Raw genomic sequence first — 16,299 nt, forward strand, 5'->3', positions numbered from 1 at the left:
AGCACAATAAATAATAGAATATGAGCACATTAGTTTGCAATGAAATATAAAACAGAAATCCATTACAATGAAACATTTTAATCTAGGTTCACGTCCGACAAATTGAGCAAGTGTCATTTAAGGCGACGATCTTTGTTTGGATTAGGAAACCGAGCCACAACTTGGGAAATGTGGTAGAGTTTGATTCCGCGTGCAGCGGGCTCGATACTTTTATTAATCCAGATGGTACGAAAAGTCTGGAAATAATTCAGAAAAGCAGCGAGCGTTGTTAAATGACCACAGTCGGTCCTCTTTGGTCCAGGCAGAAAAAATGACAACCATTCAATGGGTTGCTATGACATTTGACACAAACATTCATGGTACCCAGATGATGAATCAACTCACTTTTTCTGCAGCGTCACCATGAGGTTCACACGTGTGGTTTTTAGAGAAAAACAACTGAATAAATATTAAATGGACTGCCAAGCCATTAATTAACGTCCTCATGATTAATTATAAGAACATTCATGATCCCGTAACTTCCCCTCAACTGTCAGCTCAAACATATATTTTGTGCAATACTTTGGTTTTACGACCAAACACTTACAAATCTCATGAAATTCCCATCGACCTCAGCTGCATTTTGTCTCTGCTCGTTGATGTTGTGCGTGCTAGCATGCTAAACTATGGTTCACACCTGCTTTTAGCGCAAAGCCTCATACCGCCACCAGCACGGGCGTCGTCTAGCAAGTTCATTATATAATGATTCCTAATTACATAATGGTATCGATTGAAAGTCCAACCAGGAGTTTAATGTGCATCCAAGCCTCGTAAATGCTTAACAAGCCGACACTTGTTTGTAATTCATTGGGCAACACGAGACATTCCTGGATGACATTGCACTCACAGGACCTACTTTTTGTGTTTCTGAGGTAGCGCTACTGCCGGTCTGAAGGAGGCCTCACAACATCTGACAGTATGATGCAGAGAGCTGCTGCTGCTGCTGCTGCTGCTGCTGCTGCTGCTGCGTGGGACGAGTGCAGGATGGATGTGAATGACAGCGACTGGATGCCTGATGGGGAATTTATATGAGGGCTACCACTGTGCAGCTCCTATCAGATTAAATCTGCAGTGGTATTAGCATGCAAATTAAAAAAAAGGGGGGAGGGGGGGGGGCAGTATTTTCTTTTGGATTAACTGCCACTGCCTGCGACATTGTACACAGTGAGACGGTAATCACACAGCCATGTGAAACTCTGCGGCTGTTTGAGAGAGCAGGCACCGTGGGCGTCCTGAGGAAGATCTCCACTGGTTTAGTCATAGAAGTCATTAAAATGTGCTGGTGGTCACAATTTAAAATAGATTCAGGTGAAAGCATCACTCTGACGCAGCAGAATTCATCACGCACACACACACACACACGCACACACATGCACACACACTCTTACAGAAATGGGAAAGTTCTAGTAAGAATTGCAGCTGGCTACGACGCACAGAAACTAACCTTTGTCCTCGTTTCCTTTCTTTGTACAATCAAATCAAAAGTGTCAAACGATATTTTCAAAATACCTTAAAAAATATAGAATTGTGGAAGAATCCCTTACCCAACTTCTGATTTGAATGATGCAGATTGGAATAAAACGGTGAAAACATTGCAAACAAGAAACTGGTAGCTAACGTAACGTGCATCAGAAACGTATCAACATCAATTAATCTAAGCCCGTGCAGGAAGTCCGTGCATAATTGCCAAATTGCTCTAATCCTAAAATATCTTCTGAGTTTAATGACGCGAACCGCAGCTACACATAAAGCTAACGTGTTCCTTTTGGTGTGGGAGCCCCGTGGAATCATGCTGTCAGTTACAATGTGGGGATGAGCCCTTTGCATGGTTCTCATCACTCGTCGGCTTTTCCAGTTGCTTCATGTTGGCCGAGAGGATACTTGCGGGTAGCTCTGAAATCAGCAAACAAGTATGTGTTGTGATCCTCGGAGTCTGCGAAGCTACGCGGTCGGTCGGTTGTGCTCCGGCTCGCTGGGCTGAGCGTCGACGCGCTCCGGTCGTCGAGGTGTAACCGTGGCGACGTCTGCGTGACGGCCCTCGGAGGCCTCGTTGCGTTCGGTCCTGCTGCCTTCTCTCCTTTTGAAGCAGCTTTTCTTTTTTTTTTTTTAAACCAGTGTTCACCAACCGCCACCGCCACAGAAAAAAAAAAAAAAAAGCTCAATCACTTGGTTTTAGAGACATTTAAAATTGAGTAATTGAAAACACTTGCCTGTGTGAACGGATGTGGGCACCCCTCCAAAATGTATTCCTGAGATGCCTGGGCTGGAGACAGATCCAGATGGGTCTGAACTGAAACCAGATGGCTGGGTGAAGGGAACATAGCCTAGGTACTACTGCATGCTGCATACAGACAGGCTCTTTCTGAGGTACAGGCACTGGGATTTTTTGCTGAGTGTGGCTGTGTGTGTGTGTGTGTGTGTGTGTGTGTGTGTGTGTGTGTGTGTGTGTGTGTGTGTGTGTGTGTGTGTTGAAGCTCAGATGTGTGTGCTTGGGCGGTGGAATGTAAAGAGGAATTACACTAATTATCTTCAAATCCAAGGGAGGGAAAAAAATGTAATTTGTGACATTTATAGGGTTATTACAAAAATGTCTACTGACTTACTCCATCAGCTTGTCTTAGAATGCATGACAAAGCAATAAAACTTACACAGATTTCTTTATGAAAGCTGAAACATTTTGTTTAAAAAAGGCACATCATTGTGGCTTCTTTAAACATCGGAATGATCTACAAGCATTTAAGTTACAACTGAGCAGCCGTGACATTGGAATTAAAAGGTCTGACACGAATAATAAATCACTGAAAAAGTAGTTGCCGATCTGAAAATGTGCTTTTCATAATTCGCTCACATTCCAGCGGTCGCTCGCCAGGCGCTCGCTCCTCGTTCTGTGATACTTGACGTTTCCTCACATGCACCAAGGATGAAATCAGAGCCTCGAAAAAAAGGTGTCAGTCATCTTTATCCTTCGGTGGATGTTTGCCCAAGCAAACAACAACTTCCATTCCCGGTGTATTATGTCGATACTACTGTTGCTGCTGTTGGAAACAGTTACTGCAAAACACACCTGTGCACCGGAGGCGGCAGGTGTTTCCGACAGCGATAAAAAAAAGTGCCGCCGCTGCTGTGATTAGGAGCGATGAAGCTCTGGGAATGGAATGATGTTGGGATTCACGGAGCTCCGTGGATGACTCTGCCCTTTGGGAAATAGTGTGGGACTGATAAATGAATGCATCTCAAATGTATCTCCGACGGCACGCCTCACGCAAAGGAGACAATACTTTCCATCATCATACTTCAAAAGCATTCCCATTAAACATGTTTCCAATCTGATATTTAGCAACAGAAAGCTCAACACACACACAATATCAAAACTGCACTCTCTTTTTTTTTTTGTCCTCGTAAAACTGTCTTTGGGCTCCTGATCTGCGTGAGCAACATCCGTTTGATTCCCCCGAGGAGAAATGAGTCACGTCAGTCGTGTTACGGGAAGGTAAAAAGAGCAGGAACCGGCTACAGAACCACACAGATGGAGCTGATTCAGCACATCTTGCTCGAGGACACTTCAGCAGCACGGATGCTTTATGTGTGTGACTATGAAACGCGTCGCCTTACTGATGATGTGTCATGAAATCTGGTACGAGAAAAGAAAGGCATGAGTGTTAGGAGAGTCTGAGGCGTGAACATCTGGATGAAGATAAATCACTCAAAAACTCCTTTCATTTAATAACTCACCAGGTGAGCTCACATCCTCAAAGTGAGGAAAGTTAGGGGACGGAGTGCTTCTTCAGACAGTTGGCTGTTATCTTTACAAGTGTTACTTTCTATGGGTTTGGCTTTACAAAGCACATTTGGGCTGAGAAACTGGAGGGCAGATGTGTAAAAGCCAAACGGGCGGTAGTTAGAGAAGGTTTTGCATCAAGTATTACATACATATAACATGTTTCAACATAACGTGAATGCAGAGAATGTCTTATTGTAAATGACTTTTTGAGCTTTAACACAGAATTGATTTTAATTCCACATAAAATTGCATATAATAGAAAGAAATCTTAAAAAGAAAAGTGTTCTCGTTGGAACATCATTCTCTTCTTCTGTGCAAGTCGTCCAGTTACACCAAGAGGAAAACATTTGTAACAATTAACTTTTTCCAACGTAACGTTTCAAGAAGCAGAGCTGCAGAGTGTGTTTTCATTCCGGCCTCCAGATGTATATCCCCGCTACGCTACTCGTGTTGGTTACACGCTCAGGAATTCAGATTCCCCTGAGATCTTTTTTGTTTTTTTGTGTTATGTCCAAGTCATGCAGACATCTGTTCGAGAAAAAAACACCATTCATTCAGAAACTATCGAGGAAAGGAATGAATTAACGCTCGGAAAACAAACTGAAACAATACACCTTCCATTCTGGTGGAGATGACAATGAGCATTTTGCCAGTCTAAATCATGTTTTTTTAAAAAAATAAGAATTGTGAATTCCACCGGGCCACAACAGAATGACAGCGGTGTTTTTCTAATTCCAGCCTTTCTGAGTGGTGAATACCACTCGGCTGTTCAATGTGCCCGCAGAGACCAAATCTCAGTTCGGTCGCTCCACTTCTGGTTGTTGACGGACGTTTACTCGAACGATGCCGATTATAACGTGTGGTTTCAATAAAATTGGACAATTTGAATTATGGGAGCAGTTTTTAAGAGGTTTCTGACAATTTCTCAAGCCTCCTGGGAGCTCTGCACATGTTTTTATTCTGAATTTCATTGGATATTTCTTTTAATTTAAAAGTGACGTTTCTCTCTTTTAGCATCAGGAGGGTGGGGGGTCTCTCCTTTCTGGACGTCAGACGGATCCTGGTTCTTTCTGCCCACAGCTATAACCTCCTGTTCAAAATACTTCCTCAGAAATTAAGTGCTATTCTCCTGTGATTCCCTTACAAGCGTCCGCCGCCAGAAAAGCTAAACGCGTTATCCCCCCCTGAGCAAACATCACACATCCGAACACACGCAGACAAGTCTGAATGTTTGGCTTTCACATTCATTCTCAAATATGACAAATCATAATTTCCATTTCCCCCTGCATCCCCCCAGCACACGAGACACACCGGAGTGTTTCAAGGTGTGAGGCAACATCTCACAGAAGTCCCTCTTGTGGATACAGCTAGACTAGCAGCGTCCTTCAGGACTTGCAAGTGATTTTATATAACTCATTATAAAAAAAAGGCTTCCGTGCAGACATTAGCAATATTTGTGATTAATTCGCTCGTGCTTGATAAAGGATCAACCTCCCCATTTATTACATTAATTTCAAATCTCTCGCTCATAATGAGCAATCTCATAATCTTATAATTATAGAGGAAGTCGCTGTCAGGCAAACAGCAATAAGCTCGGGGGCAAAAATTCAACTTGGATGCAAAGCGACCTCTAATCGGAGCATCGGTTCATCCACCTCAATGGAAATGAATGCAAAAAGACTCTCACGCTGCGGCGCGTTCACCCTCTGACACAGATTTGTCCTTTCGGTGAACTCTGCCCTCCATCTCCCGAGCCACGGCTGTCTGTTAGAGCTCTGAAAACAAGGTGAATCACCTTCTCCCAACCTGACAACGGAATTCATTATCCTTCTCCCCCCCTAGAGGACGTAGAAGTGGTCTTCTCGAGTGTGTTTGTGGCGTGGCTACGCTCCAAAAAAGTAAGAGTCTGCAGTGATGTGCTACCAAGGACGAGCCCGACTTCCAAACTCATGAATAAACTCTCCGTTTCCCGTCTTCGGGTTTCGGCGGAGACGCAGCTCATCCACCCAGCTTGGGCGAAAAAACAGCAGAGGGAAGCAATAAATGCGAGAGCAGCAACATGGCAAGCGTGAATAACAGCTCAACATCTGACTCAAATCTTTGTTTTCTTCGGGGGGGTTTTCTCTCTCTTTTTTTTTTAGGAGTGTTGACATAACCAATAAGCAAGCAGGCCCGTCTTTGACATGCTGTTGTCGACACCTAATCTGCAGGGAAAGGGAACCAGTCATCGCTGTGGAAAGTTCTTTATGTGTAACAGAAACGAGATGCCAAAAAGGTAAGAAATGTACCGTCCATATGTCGAACGTGTAACTCACGGCACCGCGATGATGATTGATCCTGACAGCAGATAATAGCCTCTTCATTAAGCAGTTACATTCACATTATCTTTCCATTACAGAGACTATATTGGCCGCGGCTGGCAGCGGCCCATATTTGGATTCCCCGTCAAGAGATAAGGAGGCCAACGGCCTGGCGTCGCGCCCAACTGACAACTCTTTGGGAAAGAATTAGAGTTACGGCACGGAGATTGGCAAAGACAAACAGAACACGGAAGAGAGACGCAAACGGGGCTTTTTCTTCTGCTCCGTGTAAACGCCGACACCGAGGAAAACCCCACCACTCTCTCACTAATGAATGATTTGTGCTCGGCACGCGTCGACACCTGTTATTATCTGAACGTGTGGAGAAGTTTCCCTGTCTTTCACCCTCCATCCTCCAGCTCGCTATAGCGTGTGAATCCGTCTGTAACAGTGGAGCGTTTGCTGTGGATGAAGAGGCGTGAGGCCTCCGTGATTAATGATAGCTTAGAGTCCCACACATCATCCTCTGTACGCCGGCACGTGGAGCTGCAAGTCGGAGGACTCAGCCAACATTTTCACAGTCTTGAGGAAGGGGAGAGCGGGTCGACCAGTCAGCATCAGGTTCACGGTTTCATCATAAAGCAACGCTTCAGGAGAATGCCGGAGTGATATGTGGATATTGTAGGTTGATATGTGGACAAAGTCAGGCAAAGTATGTCGCATTTGACTGAAATAAAGGTACCAATAATCAATGCACCACCCTCCAAATGATACCTCGAAATAACTCAAAACTAAAGAAGGCAAATAAATCAATAAATAATGTATCCCACTGTAAACGTAATATGGTTTATTACTTCAAATGTATGACATTTAAAGGTGCAAGATATGCTATTGCAACCCCTGAGGCGGCGGCTCGGAGCTAACGTCGCTAACAGCACGTACAAACCACAGCAAACGTGCTGGCAGAGCTAACGTTATTGACCTGAAGGGGGCGCTACACACTTTAGCGTGGTGTGGTGTGTCGCTCACATGACAAAAACAAAGCAAGGAGAAGCTCGGATAACAACACACACAGAGAGACAGGGCAGCGTTACTCCACGATATCGCTACATGGCTAATAGTTGGAGATGCTGTATTAACGCCCAGAATGTCTTGTGTTGCTCAATATGTATGAATGAAGCTCCAAGTTTCATGTTAAACTTTATATTATACATTATATAAGGCTATAGACTAACGTTAGAGATTACTTCTAGATGCGGGAAATCTCGTTGCCTTTAGAGAGGTATTGTTCGGTCTGTACCGAACATACACTCATCCGCATTATGGACCTAGCTCATCATTTATTCCAATAAATTCAACAATAAATCTCATAAGGAAATGCAGAAATACAACATACATTTAAAAGAAATACACAACCCCTTTCATATTAGTTATGGAAGCATGACTTAATGTGACAAATACAACTCATATTCCTATTAAACTAATGCTTCTTTTATATAAAATGTTAAGATAACTCATCCATCAATCAATATATTCCAGGTTTTTTTTTTAAGAATCACCTCATGATGGTGATGACAGGTGATTGTGTATAGGGGTGATTTTAAAAATGTCTCCTTGGGGGTAACTTTTAAATTTAAAAAATATATATATTTTTTTATATATATATATATTTTGTTCCTTAGGATAAATATGAGAAATAACGCCTGGATTCTCCACGCAGAGTTGCCGTTGTTAAATGATTTTCTTCTTTTTCTTTTCTTTTTTTTTATCAATTAGTAGTGGAGAGAGCAGGACCACGGTCTTGAATGCTGCGTTCTGATTGGCCCACACGCAGTCCTCGTAATGTTCAGCGCTCCCATATAAACCCGTGCAGACTTGACATCGGCGCTATCTGTCATGCAAGTGCAGCGCGCAGCGAGGAGTCCGGTGTGAAGACGTCGCTGCCAGCTTCCTACTTGTGATCGCCCCGCGTTTCATTGAGTTTTTTCCCGGCGTCGCGGAAGCTTTTTTTTTTTTTTTTTTTTATAAATCATAATCTTTTGGAGCGTCGTTCTTCTGAATTACACACACATAGCAGGAGCACTAAATCTTTGCATTTAGTTGTATTATCTGTGTTGAGAGGACGATGCTGCCTTTGAGGACTGGACTTTTTCTCCTGATGGTGCTGAACGCATCTGCATACGAACTGGATCAAAACGAGTCTTATTCGCCCAGGAGAACGCGCTTTTCTGCCAATAGCCCTTGTAAGTAACACGCTGCCTCCATCTGCATATCTCAGAGTGCACTGCTTGCTCTTTTTTTTTTTTTTACACACACCATTTCCACAATGCACAGGTTTTCTCGCTTTTCTCCCCCTCATATATATATATATATATTCTTTTTGGCCTATGCAGCCTTTCTGTGTAAACGAGCGTTGAGTCATGGATAAAGCCTGCGGGATTAACGCGGTGGTTTTTTTTTGCCGGTGTCCTGCCGGCAACAGATGAGCACGGAGCTCGGTGCTGACACCTGAGAGTGCAGGCTGTGTCATGCTGGTAGTCTCTTCCTCGGGGCTTTAGCTGCTGCATAGTGGACTTGTGGAGGGGGGGGGGTTCAGTGCATAAAGCACAAAGCTTCCTGTGTAGCCTTCAAGTCAGAATTAAAATACTGTATTTGTGCACCCTGCTTGTCTCTTTTTGGATACATGAATGCATTTCTATTCCAATTAGAGGAAAGGCCTGAGTCATAATCTCCCCGAACACATTATCATGAAATGACACTGCAAAGCGTGAAGCCGCAAGGCTTCATTGAAATGTTGACTTTTCCTTTTTAACACAAAAGGTACAGTGATAAAAAAGGCAGCAGGGGGGGGGGGGGGGGGGTGCTGATTCCCTTTCTGCAGGAAATGCTTCATCATCATCATCATCATAAGATTTGCGGCTCACCCTCTGTATTTTGGGAACAATCTCTGGTCCCCGATGGCAGGCAGACTTTATCTGACTGTGCAGGTCAACATGGGGCCCCAGATTCAAAGTCTGCCAACTAGGCTTAGGCTCCACGGTGACATTTCTTAATGGAGGATTTGAGTCGGGCTGCTTGCCATCTCGATGGATTTTCTTGGACGGAGAATAAGGAGAGCCAACTATTTGGATGCACCGATTTTGCAGATTATGTTTTATGGCTGATTTCTTTTTTTTGTATTTTTCGTGGTGTGAAATTTCAAGCCGGTTGCATGGATTTAGAGCTGTGTTCCTTATGGCCGAGGTCAGGTTTGGAACCGAATGGTGTTGCAGGCTATAGCTGTGATTTTATTACAAAGATAGGGATCTGGCGGGTTAATCAGCCTCATCACTATTCCAGTCATGTGACGCTCCGGAAATGAATATGGCAGCATTTTTTCTCAACATGTGTTCCATTATGTAGATGTTGGTGGGATCATTTCTACATATTTAACTGGACACTGTGACATGTGTTGGTTAATAGCTGAGAATATTAAAGTGTCTTGGAGTCCTTAAATTCAGCTTGACAGTTACAGCTTGTGTAAAAAATTGAAGACAGGGCTTGGTGGCAGCGTGTGTGTGAATGTACGAGTGTGTGTGTGTGTGTGTCAGTGGTACAAGTGTGTGTGTGTCTACAGGCACGCCAACAATTTTCAGTAAACTCTTTGGTATTTCTGGTGCTGTTCATCCAAGCTCTGCTGAAAAGAACCAAACAGTGGAATAAAGGTCCCTGCCAAGAGAAAAGTGCAGTCGTGCCAAATAGTGTCCGAGACTCTCCGACTTGTAAGGTGTCCAATCTCCAGTCAAGTCACTGTTTGCCCCCCGAGTGACTGTACGTCTTTTGTGAATCACCAAAGTATGAAAATTCTCTTTTGTTCGCCGCATTTTTTTCTCTCGAGCCCGAAACCCTTGGCAACCCCCCTCGCGTAATGAGCTCAGTGACTGTGCAGTGATTCCCAGCGAGAAGAAAAAAAAAAAAAAAAAAACCCTACTGTTGGCTACCCCTGCTGATGGTTCATTCTCTGTGCCCACAGCAGATGTGGCACGCTGTCTCAACGGTGCCCTCCAAGTTGGCTGCGGAGCCTTCGCCTGCCTGGAGAACTCGACTTGTGACACAGATGGCATGCATGACATCTGCAAGTCCTTCCTATACAGTGCTGCTAAATTTGACACTCAGGTATATACACTTTAAATTCATTTCCACGACAAAGACATTGAGTTTTTCTCTACCCTAGCACATACACTTGAGCTTGTGTAGGATTACATGGGTGTAACTGTCAGGGCAAGAATGTGTGAAGCACTGCTGTGTTTTTACAGGGTAAAGCATTTGTGAAGGAGAGCCTTAAGTGCATTGCCAATGGCATCACCTCGAAGGCATTCCCCACCATTCGCCGCTGCTCCACCTTCCAAAGAATGATATCTGAGGTCCAAGAGGAGTGTTACAGCAAGCTGGATATCTGCACTGTAGCCCGATCGAATCCAGATGCTATTGGCGAAGTGGCACAGCTACCAAGTCACTTCCCCAATAGGTGAGCTCTTCCTCTCCTGTGTAAACACTTTAGGAAAAAAACGAGTTGATGTGGTGGCAGCGGTACACGTTGTACTGAGATTTATTAAGTGGCGTGAAGCTAATGATGTTCAACAGGCTCTTTGTTTCCAGAGCAGATTTAAAAAAAAAACAAAAAAAACCCAAGAGCAGTAATCAGTCAGTAAATACAGCTGCCAGTTTTAAGGGAATGACAAGTTTGAATCCTGCTAAAAACCACACTTGACCCCCGAGTTATGCAGCAAAACAAATGGCTAAATTTGTATTGATTTTCCATGTTTCGGTTAAGCATCTGCTTCATGCATTCTTTCATACAATGAAGGAAAATGAAACGGGAATATCAAGTCTTTGGGTTCCCATTGTTGTTGTAATACGTGTAGGACTGCAGTTTGGGAGTGGATAGAAAATAGTTAGGAGGGCGAAGCACGAGGCTTAGTAGTGACGGGAGAAGGGATGGTCACTCCCATATGGCTGACGTCAGACTGAAGAGCATGTGTGTGCATATGCGTAGAGATACCTATTTAGATTTTAACTGTTAGCAGGTACAACAGGAATATATGTGGGGGTTTTTAAGCTCTTAAAAAGACATTCTGTGATGCCGTGTTTTTGCCGTCCTAGGTTTTATGGGAAGCTGCTACAGAGCCTGATGGACTGCGATGAGGACACCGTGGACCGCGTTAGGACCAGCATGGTGTCGCGGCTGGGCCCAGAGATGACCATGCTTATTCAGCTGCTGCAGAACAAGCCCTGCCCATCCACTGCTGTGGCTGCAGCTGCCGCCATCCCAACTGGAGTGGAGGGCCGTGGGAGCTGGCGCTGGTCCATGGGTCCCCATATGTACAAGATCCAGCCTAATCTGCGAAACAGAGACCCTGCCAGTCATTTTGGCAAAAAGCGCTCCGCCGGTGACAGCTCCTAACTTCCACCCCAGATTCAGAAAAACTCCACACGCTCCTCAAAAAAAAAAAAAAAAAAAAACATCACGAAAAGCTCCTCTATTCCCTAGGGGTGATTAAATCCATTCCTCCGCTAGACTGGAAGTTACAGAAATATGCACCTCTAGGGAATGCCGGAACGCCCATAGAGTCGATATCAGAGTTTGGTTGTTGTTATATTGTATATCCTACACTTTAGGCTTGAGACAACCCCCCCCCTCCATTGAGTCCGATCACAGTTAGTGTTGAACATGTGGCTGTGCGACGTGGTCCTGTTCGCTCCTCTTCACCTCCTCCGACAGAGAGGTGAAGTGTTTTCCAAACAAAAAAAAACAAAGAGAAAAGAAAAACACAGCCATAGTGTTTCACGCCTTTAGAGCACAAATCCGTACTTTAAAAAGACAAAAAAAAAAAAAAAACGGCACCTCATAATCCCGACATTTGTTCACGAATAGAAATCAGTAGTTGGATTATTATTAGTTCATTGATAGGAATGGGGAAATTATTGTTAGATGTGACGCCAAGTCAAATTGTGAGTTTCATATCTATTTTCTGACCAACATAACGGATAAACGTACTGTATACCAAGTTATCTGAGACAGCCATAGCTAGCCCTCTAAAGGAGTGAGGTCTGTAGGTTTCACGATAACCTTTGAGTAACCTTAAACTGACCAAAAAAAACTTCAAACTGCCCTGAATGCTATTCATGAAATACCAAAATAGCGTATAGCTTATAGCACTTATAATTGTTTTATTTTTTTTCTGATGACAGATGTAGCCATTGGTCATGTGTTTTAAATCATCGTCCTGCAGATACGGATCGTCCAGGTCGTGGCCAAGTCTTAACTATATCAGAAAAAAGTCAATTTTGCATATCTTGTATCCAGACACTTGTAATGCATATGACTGTTGAGCTCTATGGAATATGTGGGACCATGTTTAGTGGGATCTGTATCCATGATCTTAACCCAGCGTGAGGCAGTCGTGTATGTGCAGCAGCCGATTGGCTGATGGCTCACCGTCGTCTCAGACTGATGATGTCATTCTCTGAGGTGAATATCGTGACATATACACGCTGGCTTCCAGTGTCGAGATAGAGTGACTATTTAAAAGAGAAAAAAAAAAGCCTTGTTGGAATGATATTTATTTTCCTACTATATTATTTAATTGCGTTATTGTAGTTATTAATTAGTTTACAGATTTAAAAAAAAAAAAAAAAAGCAGTTCAGTCACGGCTCCTATTTGAACATGAGCTCTATGCCAAAAAAAAGAAAAAGAAAAAAAAAAAAGGTGAGCTGCCACTCTGGTGACTGAATGGGACCCATGTCATGACTCTGTGCTGGCCATAGGGGAACACGGTTGGTCATTCAGGTCAGGTGATCTTCTTTATGGGTGTTACAAGGGACCACAACACAAAACGATAGCTTCAGTTTGACACTTTTCTGGTCGTCATTGCAGCTGCTAGAAGCTTGTGCACGTTATTGAGGACCGGGTTTCATCACAGCATAAAACAAACACCAACATCAGATTTTATTTCAGTTTTCTGCACTAGTTTGCGGCGCTTATCTTCTTCATTTTCCTAAAGATGTCTACATAGATCACTCCTAATCGATTACTGTCATCTCTTGCATTTCTTTCCTGTTATTATTTATTTTTTTATGTTATTTTGTCAGTTCTGATATTATATGGGAGAGACAGAGACGGGAAAGATGCAAGGAAAATGACGACACGCATCAGAGGAGTAAACACTGAGGTATCTGCAATTATCCTGGCAAAAATAATTTACGATATTATCCCCTTAAAATGCTTAAAATTGGATTTAAACACACTGGTGTCACTTTTTTAGTGAAAAACAATCATCTTTAAGATGATCAGAAACCATGTGGTCTCCCTGGATTAATAGAGGATAAATAAATTAAACATTTTTTGTACTTTTCAAGTTACTGTGGATATTTAAGATTATCCCATGATGGAAATTAACATTATTGGGTTGTTTTATTGTCTTCATCACGATCCGCGATAAAACCCTATATTGTCCGGTTGTTTGAATTCAGTTAAAATGACACTCAGGTGTTGGGCTGTCTCAGTAGGTAGGAAGCTCCCGTGTGTAACTGTGCATCAATGCAACTAAAAGTCACCACTTCATCCAGTCAGAATATTCTCTTTCCCCAAAAAACAACATACGAACATCTGAACACGTTTGCAGACCAAACTGCACGTTCATGGCCTTCAGGGATCGAGACAATCATTGAGAAATCAGGAGATAAGTGCAGAGCCGTGCTGGTGTTTGTTTTATCTTGTGCCTGGTAGGTAGATGTGGCGATAATCAGTGGCTTATGTTAGTTTCTGTCTGACAGGAAATCGCGTTTGTGCACAAATGAAAATGCAATATAGATGATATAGATGAGATGAAGTTGGAACCGGGGCTGGGTTCAGTTTCACCGTCTGACCCCTTCTGTAAAAAAAAATGCAAACCTTGCAAAGATCTGAGAATAGTTTTAGATCAAAATTTGAAAATATAGTTTTGATTTTATGAAAAGGGAATTGAACCCAGCCCTGTTTTGCAAAAGAAAAGCAGATTTATATATTGTCCTGGATTGATAAGCACAGACCAGAAAAACGAGATGTCAGTGTCAATTTAACAGCTATGTTAAGAATTCCAAACTATGCAATAATCTCACACAAAAAGGATTCACAGCAACACAGAAATTGACCTTTATTTCATTCAGTGCCAGCTGATGCTGTGTGAATAAAGCCGCAGCAGCTCACAGCGTCGAGGGCATCGCTCCTCTATATTTGCTTTCTGTGTTTTGTTTTTTGTTTTGTAAACTGGTGTTTCTTTTTTTCTGTAAATATGTGCATTTCTTTTTGTGTCGTTTGGTGCGAAAAGGACAGCAGTTCTGAAGGAAAATCACTTGGGAAGTTAAGAGCTATAGTCACACTGTAGTATACCCTCGCTTACTATGTTATGTTAAATATGCACTTTGCATCTTAACCACTATAAAGGGCATTGAAACATTCTGCACATGTGCAACCGAGACATGTTTTATTTACCCGGTGAGTTGAAATCAGTTTGAATATTTCGCATCCTGAAGGGTCAGGGCTTTTCTTCATGTACTATTGATACATAATGTCTGTATCTCTGTTGTCCATGGGTAAATCCAACACCCAACAGCTGCTGCTAAACTGCTACGTCCCCCCCCACCCACCACCACCACCACCACCACCACCAACCCCCTCTGCCGGCCACTCGGCCCTGTCAACACACAGCGAGCTCAGAGTCAGTCCACAACCCAAAACATCCGATTGTCTAACCGTGTCTTCATATTTATTTTTTTCTTTGTGTCAAAATATATTTGTCAAAAAAGGGCAAATTGACTGTTTCCTCACAAAGTCAAATGTAACGGTAATTTCAGAGAATGTACCTGTAAACTGAATGTCTGTTTTTCCGAGGAGGACGTGCCCAAAGTTAGGCGAGACCCCGAGAAGGCTGAAAAGAAGAAGTGAGAAAGGTGTCTGAGGCTCTCAGCTTCCTTTCTGTTTAAGATTTGAATACAAGCGTATCGGGTGCTTAAGGTGGTACTGGAGCGTTATTAAACTGACCCGTGGTGAGCTTTGTGAAACTGCTTCTCCTGTCAAACACTAGAGACTAAAGACTCCCTCACTTCTGGCACTTCATGGTACTCTTTTCCTCTCAAGACTTGAACTAGATAAATGTTGTGCTTAAAACTAAATCAAAAAGGCTTCAGTGACTAGTAAAGTTTATTTTGTATTCATATATATATATATATATATATATATATATATATATATATATATATATAATTGACAGTTATTTTACTATCAGATTCAAAAACGTTATCGAGGATTTAAGGAGGTTACTGAAGTTCCTGATACAGATGCTATGTAACGCATGATTGACCCTTGTGAATCACTTGCACTTTAAAATATACCCATATACATATATACCCATACTGTGTATATGTTTGGGTTTTTTTCCTCTGTACTGAAAAGTCATGAAAGATACAAATGCATCAATTGTGTGTCTTTTGCTGATCAGAAATAAAATATTTATCATATCTGGCATATGGTATGAAATATGTTGCTTTGCTCCCTGTTTTCGCTCATTCGGATCCGTTATCGCTCGCGGCTTTTGGTTTTTGAAATTCCTTTTAGGCCTCTATGTTCTCCGTCAGCCACCTTAAAATTGTCAGAAAAGTGTCTCTCTGATTATCAGCAAAACCCCAAATATGCAAGAAAACTGAGTAAAGTTTTCCCTCCTCCGACCAATTGGGCTTAAGAGACCAATTTATTATTTGAGATGTTTGAGAACGTGTTCACGGGTCTCCTCAAAAACCACGAGACACGTGATGACACATGGACCAAACTGCCACAACCGCCAACTTTTTGCTAAAGTGTCGATCCTGCGTGACCGAAACACTTCTGCTGGACTTTCTGGATCGCTGAGTCACCCCGCCATAATATCCAGGGCTATTAGCATTTCTGAATTCCTCAGCAGAGATGGAAAATAGAAACAGATTCAGTCCTCAGGTTGCCATCGTCCCAAACGTCCCCAGAAACGGTTCTAAATCTAAAAGATCCTAGCGTTTCCCAAATCTTCAGTTGAGACAATTACAACCCTGATCATCAGCCAAGTCATGTGGAATGGATTATAACGTAGAATATCTTGGCGTGATAGTCTCGTCACTCAATGGCAATA

The 16,299-nt window shown here is 42.8% G+C and overlaps 1 protein-coding gene across 2 annotated transcripts; it reads left to right on the forward strand.

Moving 5' to 3' along the window:
- The first annotated feature begins 7,870 nt into the window (after positions 1-7,870).
- Positions 7,871-15,679, forward strand: stc1 (stanniocalcin 1). Of its 2 annotated transcripts, none has more exons than XM_084025195.1 (4): positions 7,871-8,363; positions 10,136-10,275; positions 10,416-10,627; positions 11,263-15,679. In XM_084025195.1, exons 1-4 carry the CDS (start codon positions 8,246-8,248, stop codon positions 11,561-11,563), a joined length of 771 nt encoding a protein of 256 aa, XP_083881321.1. In that variant the 5' UTR covers positions 7,871-8,245; the 3' UTR covers positions 11,564-15,679. The 2 variants fall into 2 exon arrangements, with proteins under 2 accessions (XP_083881321.1, XP_083881320.1); XM_084025194.1 differs by having other exon boundaries at positions 7,879-8,363; positions 10,133-10,275.
- Positions 15,680-16,299: the final 620 nt, after the last annotated feature.

The sequence above is a fragment of the Eutrigla gurnardus genome (assembly GCF_963514095.1).
Source record: "Eutrigla gurnardus genome assembly, chromosome: 13".
Taxonomy (NCBI): Eukaryota; Metazoa; Chordata; class Actinopteri; order Perciformes; family Triglidae; genus Eutrigla; species Eutrigla gurnardus.